Source organism: Musca autumnalis, unplaced genomic scaffold (genome assembly GCF_047663935.1).
Source record: "Musca autumnalis isolate F117 unplaced genomic scaffold, ASM4766393v1 scaffold_1, whole genome shotgun sequence".
Classification (NCBI taxonomy): Eukaryota; Metazoa; Arthropoda; class Insecta; order Diptera; family Muscidae; genus Musca; species Musca autumnalis.
In genome coordinates this window covers 263,648,915-263,669,677 of record NW_027411644.1, presented here as the reverse complement: position 1 = coordinate 263,669,677, position 20,763 = coordinate 263,648,915, and the positions used below count along the sequence as shown (strand labels likewise).

The window sequence follows — 20,763 nt, the reverse complement described above, 5'->3', positions numbered from 1 at the left end:
ACCTCCCCCACATAATTTCGAGAATGTTCGGAAAATGTGTGCGCACGAAACTCTTGGAGGAAGTAATAGATTTGATCTATACTTTGCACATCGTGAAGTTTCTACCAGACTTAGATGAGGTAGCAATATGGACTCAATCGGTCCATTCCTTCGTGTACCTCCCACACAACATTTCGGAACAGTTCAGTTTGAGACCTGCTTTCGAATCACTTTGATTTTTGTTGTAACAACTTGTATTCACTGCCCCCTCCACGACAGTACATGTTTCATCAGGGGCAACTCCATACTTCCTGAGAATATGACCCGAAAGCTGTAATACCCCGCTATGGCACTATGTGTAGTGGATGAATCGGTTCACAATTTGGCGGTCCACTCCTTTGTATACCTCCCCCACAAAAGTTCAAAAATGTTTATTAAAATGGTGCGCACGATAACTCTCGAAGGCAGTAATCGATTCGGTCCATACTGTGCACATCGTGATATTTCTAACAGACAGATCAGGTTCGAATATGGACTATATATGTCAACTCCTTCGGGTACCTCCCACACAATATTTCGGAAAAGTGCAGTTAAGGACCTCCTCCCGAATCGTTTTGATTTTTCTGGCAACAGATTGCACTCAAGGCCCCTATAAAGAGTTTTCTGGGAATATATTCTGCTCTAAAACTTGTGAAATGGAAACTCTTTCGCTTTCTTAATTACGAGACATACATTTAAAACAACCGATTTTATGCAGATTTGATGGTCATCTTCTAATGAGTTCTCTACGGGCGTATCTGCCTCTGGTATCAAAATTAGATACGGCCCATCATGATTTCCTAATTAATTACTAATATAATGCACATTTCCATACACTAAAAATGTAATTATTATTATTTTTTTCTTTTTCAAAGAGAATGTAAATTAATGGTTATTAGCATCAATTTTGCCAAACAATAGACAAACAATGGCGTTGACGTGGTGGTGATATCTGCTCTGCTATTGATGTAGGTTGTAGACAATAATTATTTGTTTTCAGTGAAAAATGCTGCATTAGAATTGCAAACATTTGTTTGCATTCAAAACTTACATTGTTGGAACAAAATGTGTATAGAAATTTTCAAATAAAATTTACAATGTAAATTTGCCAAATAACATTATAGTATATTTTTCAGTCAAACCAAATTTATACAATATGTTGTAATTAGAGGGGACGTGATTTCTGCCAGATTTTCGCCATTACATTTTATTTTAGAAATAATGCAAAATATGCAATGTATTTTTAAATTAATTTGGCAAAAAAAGGGAAATAAAGTTTGTGTTTTATAATTAAGTTGTATTCATTATTGGTCAGCAAAATATTTAGGTAATTTCAATGGAAGACCTCGAACTCAACGTGCAAGAATTTTATTATGTAAAACAAATCGTGGAAAAATTTTAAATAGCGCAGATATAAATTGCAGATTCGCTAATATTGAAAATATTACTACATATAATATATTCTATTATTTTAATTAGAAAAACTATTATTTTGTTGATTTTTGCTGTTACACACAGAGAAAAAAATATGTTTGATCCAACAATATTCCAAGAGCAAAATATGTATTGTTAACATATTGTTGGATTCCTTATGTACACGCAGAAAAATTTATGTTAGAAATATGTTTGGATCCAAACAAATATATGTTTGGGACCGGTTGCAAACAATTATATGTTTGGATCCAAACATAATATGTTTGGGTCCAAACAAATATATGTTTGCAACATTTTGTAACATATCTCAATTTGATATGTTTGGGTAAAACATACTTTTTATGTTAGAACATTTTTTTCATGGGTGGAGAGAGGATGTTTGTCAACGAGAGTAATAACAGTGCTCTCGCGGCTGCGGAATGCTGCTTTATAATAAAGAGTTGTAGGTATTGTATAATAGAAGACGTAGAAGCGAAGAAGGGGGCTTTGGTGGCATGTATGCGTCAAACTCGTGTGTTTCTTGTTTTGTTGTTGTTAACCAACGAAGAAGAAAAGAAAAAATGATATGAATTATATTTTTTTTCTTCAGTGTTTTAGTTGCCTTTGTAGAGTCAAGACGGTAAAGTGAGTGAATAAATCAGTGTTTTGTGTTTTCTTAAAGAAATTGTGTTTTTAGTAAATTAAATACCCAATACATATTATAATTGAATCGGAAAGTTGAATGGAATTATTTTATTGGACAAGGAAGAAATCGCATTTAATATTGGTAATTACATACATACTTATGTATATTTGAAATATGGCATATCCATATTTTTTATTACATTATATAATCATTTGATTTTAGATGCCGATTCCCCGCTGATGATTTCAACTATGAGGACAATTTGTTTTATTTCACAACTAAGGAGAAGCGTTCAACTACGTTTCTATATATTTTTCCTTCTTAAAAGTGTGACTACAAATTATTTCAATCAGTTTTTCTTTTATTAAAGTGTGTTATGTATTTCTTTGGAATTTTGTATGTACCTATGTGTTTGTTGTTCTTTTGCCTTTTAATAAAAAACCACAACATTTGTGTGTATACTATAGAGATAGCCAGTGAGCTCTTACTGAGAGCAAGTGAGCACACATTTTAAAGTGTTTTACATTGAATTTTACGCTCCCTTGCTCTCAGTAAGCGCCCACTGGTGCATGTGTTTGTTTTTTTTGTGCCTTTTGGGTTTGTATTTTTTTGCACCCAAACATATAAAATGTTTGCACCCAAACATAAAATTGTTTCCACCCAAACATATCTTTGTTTGCACCCAAACATATATATCTTTGCACCCAAACATAAATATCTTTGCACCCAAACATATATATGTTTGCACCCAAGCATATATTTGTTTCCACCCAAACATATATATGTTTGCAGACCCAAACATATATTATGTTTGGGACTGTTGCAAACATATATATGTTTGCTGCAAAATATGTTTGGGACATATGTTAGAGAGGCCGATTTTTTTTTGCGTGTAGTATTGTGAATCCAACAATCGTTTTTGTTAAATCCAAAAATAGTTTGTGTCAACTGAACAATATTTCTCTCTTTTCTTCGAAAATTTTTTTCTCTTCTCTCGCTGTTCGATGCCGTGTTGAAAAAACAATTTTGGTGAGTTGTGGTGTTTTTATGACATGCTGCCTTTATCTTTGTGTTTGTGTGTATGTATACCAACAATGAGACTCTTGTTTTTATTTGTTTCTGTTTTGTTACATTCTTCTTCTTTATTTCATTCTTCTTTCCTTTTCATGCTTGTTATGGTGTTTAATTATTCCTTATGTTGTGGTGGCTGCTTGTGGCTTTTTGTTTGTCTTTGTTGTCAGCTAAAGTAGCAAACCATGTATTGCGTTCATCAATGCTCGTAATATTATACGCGATATTTATATCAAAGTTGTGTGGAAAGTGTATATGAGAAGTATATGCACTCAAATCAAAAAATTTAGTATCTGGTTTTCAGGGCTGACAATGTGTTTTGTAACAAAATTTAGATTATGATTGTTCCTACAATCGGTATTGTTAACGATTTTTACAATATTGCGGAAATTCGTAAGTTGTTTTTGTTTTCTATGTTCGGAACAAAAGATGGTATTTTCGGATTTGGATTACAATGTTTGTACAAAACAAACACATTTTTGGAACCAAAATTGATATTTTTATTCCAACAAAACCGAAAAATTAATTTTTTAATTTTTTAATCGAGCTTTATGATCTATTATGCAAGTGAAAAAGGAAATACCACGATTCGAACCCACACACCCACCACTATGTGACATGCATGTTTCGTCTTCGGTAAAGACTCTTCAGACATATCGGATGTGGAGCGGCTTCGATGTCCTCGAACTTTTCTTCTTTCAAATGCATTTTTGTTTTGTATTGTTACAACAACAATGAGGATTTTCCCATTTAGTTGTGCTTTCATGACAAACGCTTTTTTTTTTCTGCGTGTATTTCATCGAAAACATTCGCCAAGAAATACTGGTGATTGTAAATCATTTTGCTCTACGTTCTTCAAATTTCTCAATATGCTTTATTGTCCTTCTCAAGGAATAACATTCTCCAAATATGTTCCTGTAATGCTCTTCAAATATGTTCCTATAATTCACTCACTATGGGCCCACATTATGTGGAGGATTTCTTTCATTCTTATTGTGACTTTTGATGGTGAATTGGATGCTTAAATTGTTTGAAAAATTCAGAACTAGTATAGTTCTTTACAAATATGACGTAATTAGTTTGATCAGTGGGACAATTCTGTCTACGTTGTCGGAGCTAATATGTTTTAATAAAACTCTTTCGACGGGCCTTGGTGTGAATCCGACTAAAACGGAGTTGGTACCATTCACCAGGAAAAGAAACATTACTGGATGCTGTGTGGTATGTTGAATTTCCCTTCTCTTGATTGCTCTATTTATTTGTATTGCTGAAAGAACGCTGGAGGGAAATGCTGGGGTCTCAGACCACGTGTAACACACTTTAGAAAGATTTAGAGTTGTTGCTTGTTGTAGGTAAAGTGGTCACGGTATATCCCAGTATAAATTCGGATCCTTTAGTCATTATGTACCCCATTACAAAGTAATGTAACAAGTGAACACTACTTACTATGTAATGAGTTCGGTGGCAAAGAGCATGTGTGTCCGACCACAAATCCTAGGGTTGTATATTCAACGCTCACCGTCGGCACGGGAGTTTTTTACTAACAAAATAAAAAACATATGGATGTGCACATGTAAGCGTTTAAACAACCCTTAATATTCGTACACTTGGCGCAGTATATGGTGTGTTCTGCTACAAATCAGAAGTTCCCATGATCAAATCCAGCAGAGAGCGAAATAAATAAAAATATGAACTGCTTGAAAACAAATTCCACCTCAAATGCTCTAAAAATAAAACAAATGTTTTTAGCTTATTTTGCAACTTATAGTAACCATAGGATAACTAGCCATCCAGAGTGACATGCCCTTCTTAAAATAATGGCTTAGTAGGGTGTTTTTTAAGTAGTTTCGATTACCAAAAAGTACTACAAAATCCCATTATTAGGTAATGATTCGTTTGCTGGGTATGGCAGGTTCTTAACTAAAAAAAACTTGTCAAATTTTCTACCAACATTGACTGAAATTCTGGACCAAATTCGCCAGTATACGCCGCATATTACGTCACCAACCGACTGTTTCCTAGTAAAAATATTGCACCCAGCAAAATTTTGAAAGCCACATGAGCCAGTAGTTGCAAAGAATAATTGTTTTGTTATTAATTTACAAGACAAAACCAATAAAAAATTAACATTTATGTTAAATTTCAGCACGCTCCACATTTTTATCGTTCGTGAACAAACTAGTTCAAAAGATCGATTTCGTGAATTGAACGAACGGAACCATATTCAGCTCATTCGTTTATATAGTTCATTTAGATTATGCCGTTTATTTAGCTCATCTCGTTCTCATAGATCTTCCGGTTTATAAAGTTGAAGGAGTAAATAAAGTACATTCAACTATATCTGCCTCTTACTTCATACTTTAACAGAATTAGGGATGTCATTGTGTAGAAAAATTAATTATGAAAACATTTCGTCAATGTTGTAGCTCTTTTCTTTAAACATCATTCCATTGTTTAATTTAAACATGACAAAAACAGAGTATCGATAGTAGTGCTTTTTAATAATTTACATTAATTAAAAAGTATGTTGTTAAGAAAATTTCTGGTAGTTTTAAGTAAATTTAAATGAATTTCTGCTAATTTGAATTTTAACCTAAATTTTTATTAATATTTGGTTCATTTGTATCAGTTTTGCAACAACAACAACTGTATGGAGTTTACTTAGTTTTAATTTTCAATGTTTGTTTTTTTTTTTTATTTACTCATTCTTTTTATCTATATTTGTATTTATCGGGTATTTTCTGAGACTCATTTCACGCCTCAAGGATTTTGTACACCCCATTTACGCTTTTTTTTCGAGTATTTTATGGACGGACTAGGGTGTACTTTTCTTTTTATATGTCCTAATGAATCTTAGCCCCAAAAATTCGCAAAAAAATAGGAGTAAATGGGATGGCGTGAAGTGAGAGGTGAAGTATGTCTCAGAACATACCCGTATATTGGGTATACAGTTATGCTTCTGCATTGTGACGTCATTCATAGTAACCCATTCTCCATCCTTATTTACTGCCACAGCCCCATTAGTTGCTTACACTCACCGATCTGTTTGTATGTGCGTGCATGTGTGTATTTGCCAATCGGTTAGCATTTCACCTTATTATTGTAGAACCTCCCAGATTAAAGGGAATAGAACAGTCTGTGTATCAGCGGGCACATATAAATACGGAAAAGTAGCGGCTGGGCGAGTTAAGTAGTATTTCGAAGCACGGCTTAAATTCGTCAGTGTAATCTAAAGAGTAAAGAAGTAACCTGAATAGAGTAAAGCTGTGTACTTACTAGTTACTAGAGTTAGCTATGTGCTAGTAGAGAGATAAAGTCCGGCGTGAATAAATGAATAACGTCAATAAAGTATTGTAAAATCGTAATTTAAAACCAACCCTAGTTTTATTTGGTACAAATTGTACTGGGGAATAAAACAACGTCTACACGGGATTAAGTTAAACCTAATTGCCTAACAATATATATATATATTATTTTCAAATAAAATATTTTTCTGTAGTTATTGGAACGTAATGCTACAAAACATTTATCTTCTTATCTTTAGGACTAATTAAATAGGCCTGTACGATAACCCAAAATTTTGTACAAATTCTTACAAATTTTTACTGAATGCTGTTCGATAAAAAAATTGCCCAGTAAAAAGGAACGAGTTGAGAAAGATTTTTTGACAGTTCTGTGACTGAGAACTTACAAATTTTTACTGAAAAAATGTGTCCCCTAAAAATTTGTAAGTTTGGTCAGCTGACTTATAATCAGCTGATCAATGTAAACAACTTGAAACGTTAACATTTTTGACCAAGAAAATTTTACAATTTAAATTTTTTTTGTTTAATTCTAAAGCGTTCTTGCAAAACGCTGTTCGATAACTGTTTGCAATTTTTCTTGCTTGAGAAGTTAGAAGTTGTTGCAACTTGCTGAGCAATTATTGCTTGTTCTATCCTACGTAACCGTCGTTCCATGTTCATATTAGCTTTCAGAATAATGAAACTTTCTATCATGTATGTATATGACAAAATTAAGATTTTTTTGATCCCTATTGAAATCCTTTATGTGTTTATAAGAATTTATTTGTCTCAATAGAATTTTTAAAACCATACTTGCTTTAAATTGCCCGATCTGTATGATGACTTAATCATCGAAAATTGTATGAAATCATTGAATTCAATTATATTTGCTTAATGGTCGAATTGAATTTCAACACTAATCTCTTTGGAAACAATAAAAAATGGAGCACTTTACGGTGCTTCAGAAGAAACAATAACTTTACTTACCTGTACCTCAATCTCGTAAAATCCACAGCTAATGTGTATTTTTATGACTTAATCCAGATTGATTACTGTTTTCTAACTATATGTATGGTACATTAAGATGTAATTTTGTTCGCTCGCAATCACATTTGAATGGATTAAAATCTATATCATTAAACATTTGCAATATAGAAAAATTTGCATCATGTCTGTCTGTCATGTGCTGTTGCAGTTTATTGTCGTTGTGTTTTTTTTTGCGCTTAACTCCATCACTTTGTATTGATGACTAATAACCATAAAAAGCAATTTAATTATGGTTAACTGTCATCTAAACAAAATAGCAAAAAAAAAATATTATCTCGTAAAAAATCGATGTGAGCAGCCCCAGTACAGCTCACTTCTAAAGCACTCACCACTCAGTCAGTCAGCCAGCCAGCCAGTCGTTAACATCAAATCATAAAGTCAATGCTTGTTATTGACCTAGAAAAAAGTGTGATTTAAAGTAAAATAGATATATAAAAAACTGCATAAAGTGATGTTAGTTTATATACATATATGTTTTGTTATTACTATTTTCTGTTGTATGTCTCCATAACACTAGGTTTTGTTGCGGTTGTTATTTTTGCTTTTAGATGAAAACATTTATTATTTATGGTTATAACAGCGAAAAGTGCACCTATCATTAAGATAACTGATGCAAAAAAATACTAAATACAAAAGCATTTAATGTCTATGGTTGGGGCAGCACAGTGTTTGGAAGATAAAGAGATTAAGTAGGATTTGTTGCCAAGATCTTTGGTAGAGAGTTAAATATTTAATATATGCATCTGCTATGGAATGGTGACGTAGGGGATGGAAGATACCAAGCAACGGTCCTGACCGGTTTTAACATGGCAAAGCCCAGGATTTATCTTGGTCCCTCTTTCATCCCAAGTGGACACTGACCTCCCCGTGGTGTCACCTGGGGAACTGCCTTTAACACCCGTTAAAGGTAGTGAGCTAACATGTGCTGCGCGTTCACCCATAAGAACGTTAAAAACCTGGGTTTGGGCGTCGGGTTAGTAACCCTCCCCTAGAAAAAACAGCCTACTATGAAAAAACTAAAGAAAAGAAAAACAAACCCCTCTAAAGTTGACGAACCCCGCAAACATTTTAAGGACCATGATCTGCGAATCTGCACCTGGAATGTTCGCACTCTTTACAGAGATGGTGCAGTCTTCGCATTGGCAGACGCACTTGAAAAGTACAAGGCCGATATTACTGCCATACAGGAAATACGATGGATTGGGAAAGGCGTCACAACAACACCTAAAGGTTACGCACTGTATTATAGCTGCCATGACGTAAAGCATGAGTTTGGTTGTGGATTCGTAGTTAGTCGGAGACTAAAACATCTGGTATCCAGCTTCACCCCAGTGAATGAAAGACTTGCTGCAATTCGAATAAAAGCTAAATTCTTCAACATCAGCATTATTTGCGCTCATGCTCCCACTGAAGAAAAGGACGAACAGACCAAAGATATATTTTACGAGCGCTTAGAAGAAACATATGACCGTTGCCCTGCCCATGACATTAAAATCATTCTAGGCGATTTTAATGCCAAAATTGGAAAGGAGAATATCTTTGGCCCAACAGTCGGGAAATTCAGTCTCCACAGTGAAACATCTGACAATGCTATGAGGCTGATAGACTTTGCAGCTACAAAAAACATGGTAGTTAGCAGCAAAAGGGCACCTGGCTGTCTCCGGATTAGAAAACACGAAATCGAATTGATCACGTTGTGATAGATGGAAGACATTCATCTAGTATGTGGAATGTACGTTCGTTCCGAGGAACAAATATAGACTCGGATCACCACCTTATTGCAGCAAAGGTACGTACCCGGTTAAACGTAGCAAACAATGTATAAACAGACATAACACGAAAGTTAGACATCGGTAAGCTGCAATCACACTCATCTGGTCCAATAGCTTAATCAAAGCACTCCTCGTCAAGATAATATATCAGCACAATGGCAAGGTATTGCGAACTCCATGCAAACAGCCTCAAAATCCATACTTGGATACCAGAGACCTCCACCATGGTATGACCAGGAGTGTCGTGCTTCTACCGAAGAGAAAAATGCCGCATATAGGGCTACTCTACAATCACAACGGGTAGCACACGACAGAGGTATCTATTGAAAAGGAGAGGGGAAAACGTCATTTCTGCAGGACAGGGAGAGAAAATGGTGTGAAAAAATCGAGATATAGAGGAGCCAGAATGAAGTCCGAAAATTCTACCAAACAAGGAAGCATCAAACTGATGGCTTTGGTACAGGCACATTCTCCTGTAGAGACCAGCAAAGTAATTTGGTAACTGATACAGATAGTATGCTCCGGATATGGAAAGAGAATTTTTCAAAGCTGTTGGTATCCAATAGTAGCGAAGATGACGATGATACTATAGATCCAATCCCAGAAGATGGTATTGAATGTATGCCACCCGGCCAAGATGAGGTAAAGACAGCAATAAACCGGCTGAATAATAATAAGGCAGCAGGAGCCGTTGGCTTACCAGCCGAACTGTTCAAAACCGTAGGCGACACGTTAATAAGGTGTATTCATCAGCTAGTTATCACCATCTAGCAGGAAGAACGCGTACCCGACGATTGGAACCTGAGCATCCTGTGTCCCGTCCACAAGAAAGGTGATAAGAATGTATGCTCTAACTATAGGGGCATTAGTCTTCTCTCTATTGCCTACAAGATAGTGTCAGGGATATATTACGAACGACTAAAGCCTATGGTCAACGATATAATTGGACCATACCAATGCGGCTTTAGACCTGGCAAGTCCACCATTGACCAGTTATTTACCCTGCAGCAAATCCTGGTGAACACCCAAGAAATGCAGATCGACACCTACCACCTTTTTGTCGATTATAAAGCAGCCTTCGACAGCCCGCTACGCTCAAAGGTATTCTAAGCCATGTTTAAATTTGGTATCCCCGCAAAGCTCATTCGGCTTTGTAAAATGACTTTAACTGACACTCGATCATCAGATAAAATAGAAAAGAAGCTCTTCGAACAGTTTTGTACCAAAAGAGGTTTCCGACAAGGAGAGAGCCTTTCGCGTGGGCTCTTTAACATCCTGCTTGAAAAGGTTATACGAGAGGCAAACGTTAAAAAGAAATTTCAAAATCTACACCAATGTTACTTGCTTATGCTGATGATATAGACATCATTATATAGATATCAGTTAAAGAAGTAACTGATACCTTTATGAAGGTCGAAGGAGAATCTGCAAAAATGGGCGAGAAGACGAAGTTGATGGCATCGACGCTCAAGTTGGTGCTTATAATTTGAGGTAGTAAAGACTTCGTCTACCTCGGCACCGCCGTAAACACAACTAACGACATCAGTTATGAAATAAAAATAAGAATTGTTTTTACCAACGGATGCTACTTTGGATTAACTTAGCAGTTTAAAAACAAAGCCACATCTCGTAAAGGAAAAATAAAGCGTTACAAAAAACTGTGCTGATGTATGGTTCCGAAGCAGACAAGGCAGTGTTTGGTGTGTTTAAAAGAAAAATTCCTGCGGACCAATTGACGGTGAATATCGACGTCGTATGAAGCACGACCTTTATCTGCTATACAACGGCATCAGAATAAATAAACGTGTCGAGATGCAACGACTGCGTTGGTTGGGCCATATCATAAGAATGAGCGATGATGAAACCGTTGAAAAGGCGTTAAAATACGGGCCACATGGCTGTGCACGCAGAATTGGCAGGCCGAGGCTTGGATGGAGCAAACAAGTGGAAACTGGGATCGAAAAACGCGGTATTTCAAAAAGCAAAGCAACAAACAGAGAAAAGCAAATCTTTTCTTATTTCGGCATATGGAACAAATGTTCTGTAATGGGCCAGTTAAGTAAACAAGTAATCCTGCCAACCATGTTCAAACATCCAAATAAGAAACCTAAGCTTAACATTTTCTACCTCCTTATTTTCACTATATTTCCCATTCACAGTACTGTATCGTTATACCAATTTATTTAACTCTAAAACTATGCAAGTAATTTAAATAGCTTACATATTGCTCTCCATTAAAATTATACATTGTGATTTATGCAAGTTGTAGGTATATATTTATGTATGTATGTATGTACGTATGTGGTGTATCTATTTTTGTTGTTCATCATACGTTTTGTGGTGGTGTACACATTAAAAAAATTATTTCAAACTATTCAGGTTGTTATTGTTGCGGTTGTTTTTTTTTTTGTCTTTGGCCTGTCAATAACACACTGAGTAGGAGAATTGAACTCGAGGCAATATAAATTTATTTAATGAATTCTATTTTATTATAGGCTGGCTGGCTGACTGCCGTTTTAGCAAATTATTTTAGCCCCTTAGGCCAGCCAGCCACTTCGATGGTATGGCATGCAATCAATAATTATTGCATGTAAGAATTTAATTACGTTACAGTTTCTTGATTATCTGTGACTTTAGAATGTCAAAGATAATTAACACCCACCTACATAAATTAGCAAACACTTACAACAACATCAACTAGACAATGTCAATAATAACAATTTATAATCCTTAAAATGTAACAATTAATTAATGACAATTTTTATTTCTCTCTCTCTCGTTTTAGGTATGTTATGTCAACCATAAAATCTGGAATATCAATGGAAATTCGTTTATCTCGACATTAATATTAAAACAAATACTATAGAAGGTCGTAAATTATTGGTTTTGTATTGAAAATTTGTTATTGTTGTTAAGTGGTCTCACCATTATCGTTTGTCCACAACTGCCACCAGTTGTTGATTTGTGGTAGCCCATAAATCGTGATCTTAATCTCATTGCATTTACATATCTAAATGCTGGTCTTAATTATAGTTACATTATTAATTAGGTTTGTATTGTTTTATAATCAGATAAAGACTGAAGGCGCTTGCGTCAGGTATCAAAACGTTTTGTTCTTTGAAGTTTCACCGTCAAAGATTTAGAGATTATGGCAGCTGTTGTTACTTTGAATATTCTTAAAGAACATTCTTGAAAATTTCTCAACTTTTTCTTTGCTTAAAAATTAAAATTTTCCACAAATATACTTAAAATTGATTCAGAAGTTCCCAAACAGATATCTGCAAGAAGTGATTTTCTCGTAATGCATTCGCGATTTTTTTGCCTTACGTTTCTTGCTACCCATCGAAAATTATGGATAAAGGTCCACGTCTTGATATAGTCCACATTGAAGGGCTTTGCATATATCATGGTGGAGGGTATAAAAAGTGTTTTAGACTTATTTTGTTATCTACGTAAATTCGATTCATTTTTAAAATTAGGGGTCTGTTCATTGGCTATTTAGGTCCACCACTCATGTTTAATTTTTTGTTGTACATTCGTAGGCTGATGATCATTAGCTGTAAACAAAGCCGATTCTTCTATTTACTTGTTTTAACGGTTCTTCTTATTACCTTGTTAATTGTTAAATAGGCTGGATGGAGTGGAGTGTAACTTAAGTTAGCCAAAATGTACTTTATTAATCTCAGTATTCCCGATCTATATACATTAGAGTCACCCAAAAAATTTTTTTTTGATTGGATTTTCTACCCCCAATTTTTGTCTATTTGATCCAAAAACCTTACTTAGCTGGCCCATTACAGAACATTTGTTCCATAGACCGAACTAATAAAAGATCTGCAATTCTCTCTGTTTAGTACTTCGCTTTCTGGAATTCCGTGCCTTGTCATCCACTGCATCCACTTGTTTGCGTCATATATTCTTTGGCCTGCCAATTCTGTGGGTTCATCATTTCTCATTCTTATTATATGGCCTAGCCGATGCAATCGTTGCATCTCGATATGTTTATCTATACTGATGTCGTTGTATAGCAGATACAGCTCGTGGTTCATACGACGTCGATATTCACCGTCAACGCAGATTGGTCCATTGATCTTTCGAAGAATTTTTCTCTCAAACACACCAAGCACTGCGTTATCTGCTTGCGCAAGTACCCAAGCTTCGGAACCATACATCAGCATGGGTAGTATCAGTGTTTTGTAAAGCGTTATTTTTGTTTGACGAGTTGTGGATTTGTTTTGAAAGTGCTTACTTAAGCCAAAGTAGCATCTGTTGGCCAATACAATTCTTCTTTTTATTTCACAACTGATGTCGTTTGTGTTTACGGCGGTGCCGAGCTATACGAAGTCTTTTACTACCTCAAAATTAAGGGAACCAACTTCAACGTCGACACCAGCTTGGTCTTCTCGCCGTTTACCGCCATACCCACTTTAGCAGATTCTCCTTCGACCTTCATAAAGGTATCGGTTACTTCTTTTACTGATCGTCCCATGATGTCTATATCATCAGCATAAGCAATTAACATGTGGCTATTGGTGTAGATTGTGCCACTTCTTTTGACGTTTGCATCTCGTATAACCTTTTCTAGCAGGATGTTGAAAAGATCACACGAAAAGCTGTCTCCTTGCCTGAAACCTGTTTTGGTACAAAACTCTTCGGAGAGGTTCTTTCCTCTTTTAACTGAAGATCTTGTGTCAGTTAGAGTCATTTTACAAAGCCGTATGAGCTTTGCGGGGATTCCAAATTCAGACATTGCTTGGATACCTTTGAACGTAGCGGGCTGTCGAAGGCTGCTTCATAATCAACAAAAAGGTGGTAGGTGTCGATCTGAATCTCTTGGGTCTTCTCCAGGATTTGCCGCAGGGTAAATATCTGGTCAATGGTGGACTTGCCAGGTCTAAAGCCGTTGACCATGGGCTTTATTCGTTCGCACAATATCCCTGACACTATCTTGTAGGCGATAGGAAGTCTTATCTCCTTTCTTATGGACGGGACACAGCATGCTCAGGTTCCAATCGTCGGGTATGCGTTCTTCCTGCCAGATGGAGCTAACTAGCTGATGCCTACACCTTATCAGCGTGTCGCCTACGGTTTTAAACAGCTCGGCTGGTAGGCCATCTGCTCCTGCTGCTTTATTATTCTTCAGCCGGATTATTGCTGTCTTTACCTCATCTTGGCCGGGTGGTATACATTCAATACCATCTTCTGGGATTGGATCTGTGGTATCTTCGTCGACTTCGCTACTATTGGATACCAACAGTTTGGAAAAATGCTCTTTCCATATCCTTAGCACACTATCTGTATCTGTTACCAGATTACCTTGCTGGTCTCTACAGGAGGATGTGCCTGTACCAAAGCCATCTGTTTGATGTTTCACTCTTTGGTAGAATTTTCGGACTTCATTCTGGCTCCTGTACATCTCGATTTTCTCACACTCCCGGTTTTCCATTTCTCTCTTTTTCCTGCGGAAAAGACGTTTCTCCTCTCTCCTTTTCTCCCGATACCTCTCTCGTGCGCTAAGCGTTACTACTGATTGTAAAGTAGCCCTATATGCCGCATTTTTGTCTTCGGTAGCAGCACGACACTCCTGGTCATACCATGGATTCCTTGGTGGAGGTCTCTGGTATCCAAGTACTGATTTTGCGGCACTCCATGCAAGCGAGTGGGCAATATTTTGCCATTGTGTTGTTATGTTATCGCGACAAGGAGTGGTCGCGTTAAGCAATTGGGCTAGTTGAGTGGAATATGCTGTGGCTATATGTTGTGATTGCAGCTTACCGATGTCCAACTTTCGTGTTGTGTCTGTCCGTGCTTTATTTGCAACGTTTAGACGGGTACGTACCTTTGCTGCAACAAGGTAGTGGTCCGAGTCTATGTTTGCACCTCGGAACGATCGTACATCCAACACGGTTGATGAATGTCTTCCATCTATCACAACGTGATCAATTTTATATCTTGTTCTTTGATCTGGCAACAGCCAGGTGCCCTTATGAATATCGAGATGCTTAAATCTGGTACTGCTAACTACCATGTTTTTTGCCGCTGCGAAGTCTATCAGCCTCATGCCATTGTCAGATGTTTCACTGTGGAGACTGAATTTCCCGAATGTTGGGCCAAAGACATTCTCCTTTCCAATTTTGTCATTAAAATCGTCCAGAATAATTTTAATGGAATGGGCAGGTGGGCAACGGTCAAAGGTATCTTCTAAGCGCTCGTAAAATATATCTTTGGTCTGTTCGTCCTTGTCTTCAGTGGGAGCATGAGCACAAAAAAAAGCTGATGTTGAAGAATTTAGCTTTTAATCGAATTGCAGCGAGTCTTTCATTCACTGGGGTGAAGCTGGAGACCACATGTTTTAATCTCCGACCAACTACAAATCCGCAACCAAACTTTGTGTCATGGCAGCTATAATACAGTGCGTCACCTTTAGGTGTTGTTGTGACGCCTTTCCCGTTCCATCGTATTTCCAGTATGGCAGTAATGTCGGCCTTGTACATTTACACTACATCTGCCAATGCGTAAAAACTGCACCTTCTCTATAAAGAGTGTGAACATTCCAGGTGCAGATTCGCAGATCATGGTCCTTAAACCTTTGAACGCTCGGCACATGTTAGCTCACTACCTTTAACGGGTGTTAAAGGCAGTTCCCCAGATGACACCACGGAGAGGTCAGTGTCCACTTGAGATGAAAGAGGGACCAAGATAAATCCTGGGCTTTGCCATGTTAAAGCCGATCAGGACCGTTCCTTTGTATCTTCCATCCCCTACGTCACCCGATCCAAAAACCTTATATATCAAATTTTATGGCGATCGGTTGAGGTTAACTCGTTCCAACCTAGCGATCTTTAATTCCATAGTATTGGTCCAAAGGTGCATTTTAAGAAAATTCTCTAATGGATGCAAAAATTTTACCATACATTAATGTGGCTAAAAAAACGATTTCTACAAAAAATTTTGAAAATCGCATCGGATTTTTTTTTTTTTTTTGGGTCACTCTAATATACATATATTATACATAGTTCACCTAATTTGTGATAGATATTTTATGAACTGGAAGTTTTCAATTTTTTTTCTAAATCATTTTCCGCTTCTGCCCTTTAAACATTATGAACGATAGGTTGTAACATTATGTACACATTTTCACATTGTAACTTAAAGTTCATTTTAATCTTATTATTTACATTGTTTCAATACAACTAAGAGGTTTAGGCTGCTTGAGGGCAGTGCAGTAATACTAATAACTTAATGAGTCTTCTAGTTCAGCAATTCCCACGAGTTCAAAAGATTGTGCCGAATGGATAATTTACAAAATGTTGCTATTGTTTTTTATTGGAGATGAGCATTTAATTCAATTAGGTTTTGAGTAACTAAGTTTACAATCATATATAAAATGTATTTATATTTAATTATATTCAAGTGAATAAACAGATAAAGAGGTCGGGTAATATTGAGTATCAAGGCTGTCATTTTTTAGCTTTAATTGATTGGTAGTTGTTTATTTTTTAAATGTCCTAAGAATATTTACTCTTTAAATTGCACCACAGATAACCGTAATATTTTATTCTCCTTCTAGTCGCCTAATATTCCATATCAATAAATGTTTTATGGCCAGGTGCATTAGATTTAATTCTCTTGTAATTACCCTAAATATTGCCGCCATTTATAAAATCGTTTGTTGTTGGAAAAATATACCATTTGTTTAATGCCAAGAAAAAATATAAATTTTAAACATGTCTTTGTTGGTTGCTTACCCTCAACCACCCCAAATATTGTTTAGTTTCTGCAGAACAGATCAAAGAAAATCAACTAATTAATCATAAAAAATATAAAACTCAACATTTCTGACCTACAAATGCATTTATCTTTCAACTTGTTGCACACTTGATTGCACTCATTGTTTGTTTGTTTGCCGTTTTTTGTTGTTGTTGTTTTCACTTCATCAAAGGCCAATAACCGCCAAATAGCCAAACACCACAAATAACACCATTATGTTTTTTTTTTTTTTTTTTTTTTTTGCTGAAACCAACAAATGAAACAAAGTGCAATATATGGGCGTGATCAACAACGCGGTAATTCGACAAACAATAGTTACTGTTGTGGAAATTATTTAAAGAAAAAAATGCAACGACCCACCAGCTCTAACGGAGTAACACTTTTAATTTTACACAAAAACTCTTTTTTTCGAAACCACTAAAATTCAACTTTATTGATCCAACGGCCGATATTTGCTGCAGTGTGAATATGCCAAAGGTATTTAAAGTCACAAATCATATTTTAAAGATGAAAAAACAAGCAAAAAACCAATAGAATTTTCATGTCTCCTAGAAAAACAACCAAACTAAACATATCTTAACACACAAAATCGGCCAATGGCCTTTACAAAATTTTGGCGTTTGTTGTTTTTTTTTTTATAAATTTTATTGTCGTTGCTTAATAAAGCCATACTTTTCAGCAACAAGTATGTATTGCTGTGGATTCAAACATGCGTTTTTTTTAGCAAAATGCACTTAACATTTGTTGTATTTTAGCTGTCATTCAAATTTGCCCAAACACAACAAGAAATCTCAACCCAAGGCATATTTAATTTGGTAATTCTTTTTTGCCAAAAAATTAAAAATAAATCTTTGGCTTGTTTAATAGATTTTTAAAGGAAATCACTTGATTTTTTTGGAAAGACATCAAAATAAACATCATATTTTTCCATTAATGTTTTTTTTTTTTTTTGTAATTTTTGGCATTAGTTGCAGATGCGAGGGTTGTGTGAGAATTAAGGGAATAATATAAATCCAATATTATGCACAAATTCCATCACTGTAGGAAAAGCTTGAGTCTTTAACTATTTGGCATTAAATTCCACAACTGTAGCGTCTTAAGCTCTGCCTCTGGCTACGTCCGTTATGGGCGGAAAACCGAATCCTACAAAAATGTGTGCTTTAAAATTCGAAGAAGTGCCATATCGGTCCACAACTTCGGTTACCTCTCTCAAAGTGTGTAAGCAATTTGGTCTAAACTATGCACATCTTCCAGACATTGATCAGGTTCAGAATATGGAATCGGTCCACTCCTTCAGGTACCTCACACACAAAATTTTAAATAGTACAGTTCGAGGACATGTCTCGGAAAGATTTGAATGTTTTACAGCAGGTTGTTCGTGCGGTTTCTATTACGGGGATACATTTTTTTTTCGGGGCAAGTTCGTAATTCCTGAAGTAATTGTCCTAAAGCTGCATAAAAAACACTTCCCAAGCCAACTAAATGATTGATGAGGACACGCAGAAAAATTTATGATAGAAATATGTTTGGATCCAAACATATATATGTTTGGGACCGGTTGCAAACAAATATATGTTTGGATCCAAACATAATATGTTTGGGTCCAAACAAATATATGTTTGCAACATTTTGTAACATATCTCAATTTGATATGTTTGGGTAAAACATATTTTTTATGTTAGAACATTTTGTTCATGGGTGGAGAGAGGATGTTTGTCAACGAGAGTAATAACAGTGCTCTCGCGGCTGTGGAATGCTGTTTTATAATAAAGAGTTGTGTGTATTGTATAATAGAAGACGTAGAAGCGAAGGAGGGGGCTTTGGTGGCATGTATGCGTCAAACTCGTGTGTTTCTTGTTTTGTTGTTGTTAACCAAGAAGAAGAAAAGAAGAAATGATATGAATTTTTTTCTTTCTTCAGTGTTTTAGTTGCCTTTGTAGAGTCAAGACGGTAAAGTGAGTGAATAAATCAGTGTTTTGTGTTTTCTTAAAGAAATTGTGCTTTTTAGTAAATTAAATGCCCAATACATTTTATAATTGAATCGGAAAGTTGAATGGAATTATTTTATTGGACAAGGAAGAAATCGCATTTAATATTGGTAATTACATACATAATTATGTATATTTGAAATATGGCATATTCATATTTATTTATTGCATTACATAATCATTTGATTCTAGATGCCGATTCCCCGCTGATGATTTCAACTATGAGGACAATTTGTTTTATTTCACAACTAAGGAGAAGCATTGAACTACGTTTCTATATGTTTTTCCTTTTTAAAAGTGTGACTATTTACAAATTATTTCATTCAGTTTTTCATTTATTAAAGTGTGTTATGTATTTCTTTGGAATTTTGTATGTACCTATGTGTTTGTTGTTCTTTTGTCTTTCAATAAAAAACCACAACATTTGTGTGTATACTAGAGAGATAACCAGTGAGTTCTTACTGAGAGCAAGTGAGCACACATTTTAAAGTGTTTTACATTGAATTTTACACTCCCTTGCTCTCAGTAAGCGCCCACTGGTGCATGTGTTTGTTTTTTTTTGTGCCTTTTGGGTTTGTATTTATTTGCACCCAAACAAATAAAATGTTTGCACCCAAACATATAAAATGTTTGCACCCAAACATATAAAATGTTTGCACCCAAACATAAAATTGTTTCCACCCAAACATATCTTTGTTTGCACCCAAACATATATATCTTTGCACACAAACATAAATATTTTTGCACCCAAACATATATATGTTTGCACCCAAACATATATTTGTTTCCACCCAAACATATATTTTTTTGCAGACCCAAATATATATTATGTTTGGGACTGTTTGCTGCAAAATATGTTTGGGACCTATGTTAGAGAGGCCGTTTTTTTTGCGTGCAGGACAAATTAAATTGCAAGGAGACGACAATACAGTCGAAATCGCCTATAACGAAATATTTACATTAGGCAATTTTCCTTGCGGCAACTGCCAGTTTGTTGGTGAGAGAGGGTGTTGAGAGGCAAAGGGTTACCATATGCCTCACCTCCATCACCATCAAACTGCCAATTGCCGCAAGGAAAATTGCCTAATGTAAATACAGACTCAGCGATACTTGTTTTGTGTGGGTTATAAAGTGCCGTAGAAATTTGGGACTTTTGGATTTCGTCGTACTAGGACGTCGATTATATGCATTTTCTTTGGATTTTGACAAGAGATAGCCGATCTGAACCGTTGATTGGTATTTTCTTCGGCCTACGTCACCAGTTAGGTCATAGACTAATGAATGTGTAGACAAAGAAATCCTCTCAGTCAAATTCTCTCATTGAGTGAGAATTGAGTCAGTTGATGAGGTACTCAATTTTTAAAATGACAATAACTATGCATTTTTAAACTATTTATGATGGTAAAAGACAATATGTGGGTAATATTGGCCGGACCTACTTCCTCAAATAAAAAAATCAACACAGAGCATATTGAGTGTACGAAAAACCAACACATTGCAAATTCTCTGTCTATTCATTCATTAGGCTATAGTTAGGTGGATTCTACACTTGGCAAATATGTTCGGTATTGCGTGGAATTTCCAAATTATAGGTGCATGATAAAAGATGTCTAACTATGACAGATTTTGTAAGGTTTCGTTACTGATACGACGCTTCAAGTGTTTTTTGGTCTTTAGTGTGACCTTGTTCCCGCATCTAAGCTTACTATTTCTAATGGGTAACAGATGGCAGTGGACTTTACCCTTGAAAAGTT

At 35.7% G+C, this 20,763-nt stretch overlaps 1 protein-coding gene across 2 annotated transcripts in view; it reads left to right on the top strand.

Annotated features, from left to right (window-relative positions):
* LOC141389494 (headcase protein-like) overlaps positions 1-20,763 on the top strand; it is a 518,007-nt gene that overhangs the window by 352,411 nt on the left and 144,833 nt on the right. The window contains exon 4 of one of the 2 annotated variants that reach the window (XM_073961083.1): positions 12,037-13,383. The exons of the other annotated variant lie outside the window; for it this stretch is intronic. Within the exon in view, the coding sequence (XP_073817184.1) occupies positions 12,037-12,117 (81 nt within the window). The 3' untranslated portion in view covers positions 12,118-13,383. Of the gene's footprint in view, positions 1-12,036; positions 13,384-20,763 lie in introns of those variants that run through there. 2 annotated transcript variants of the gene reach the window in all.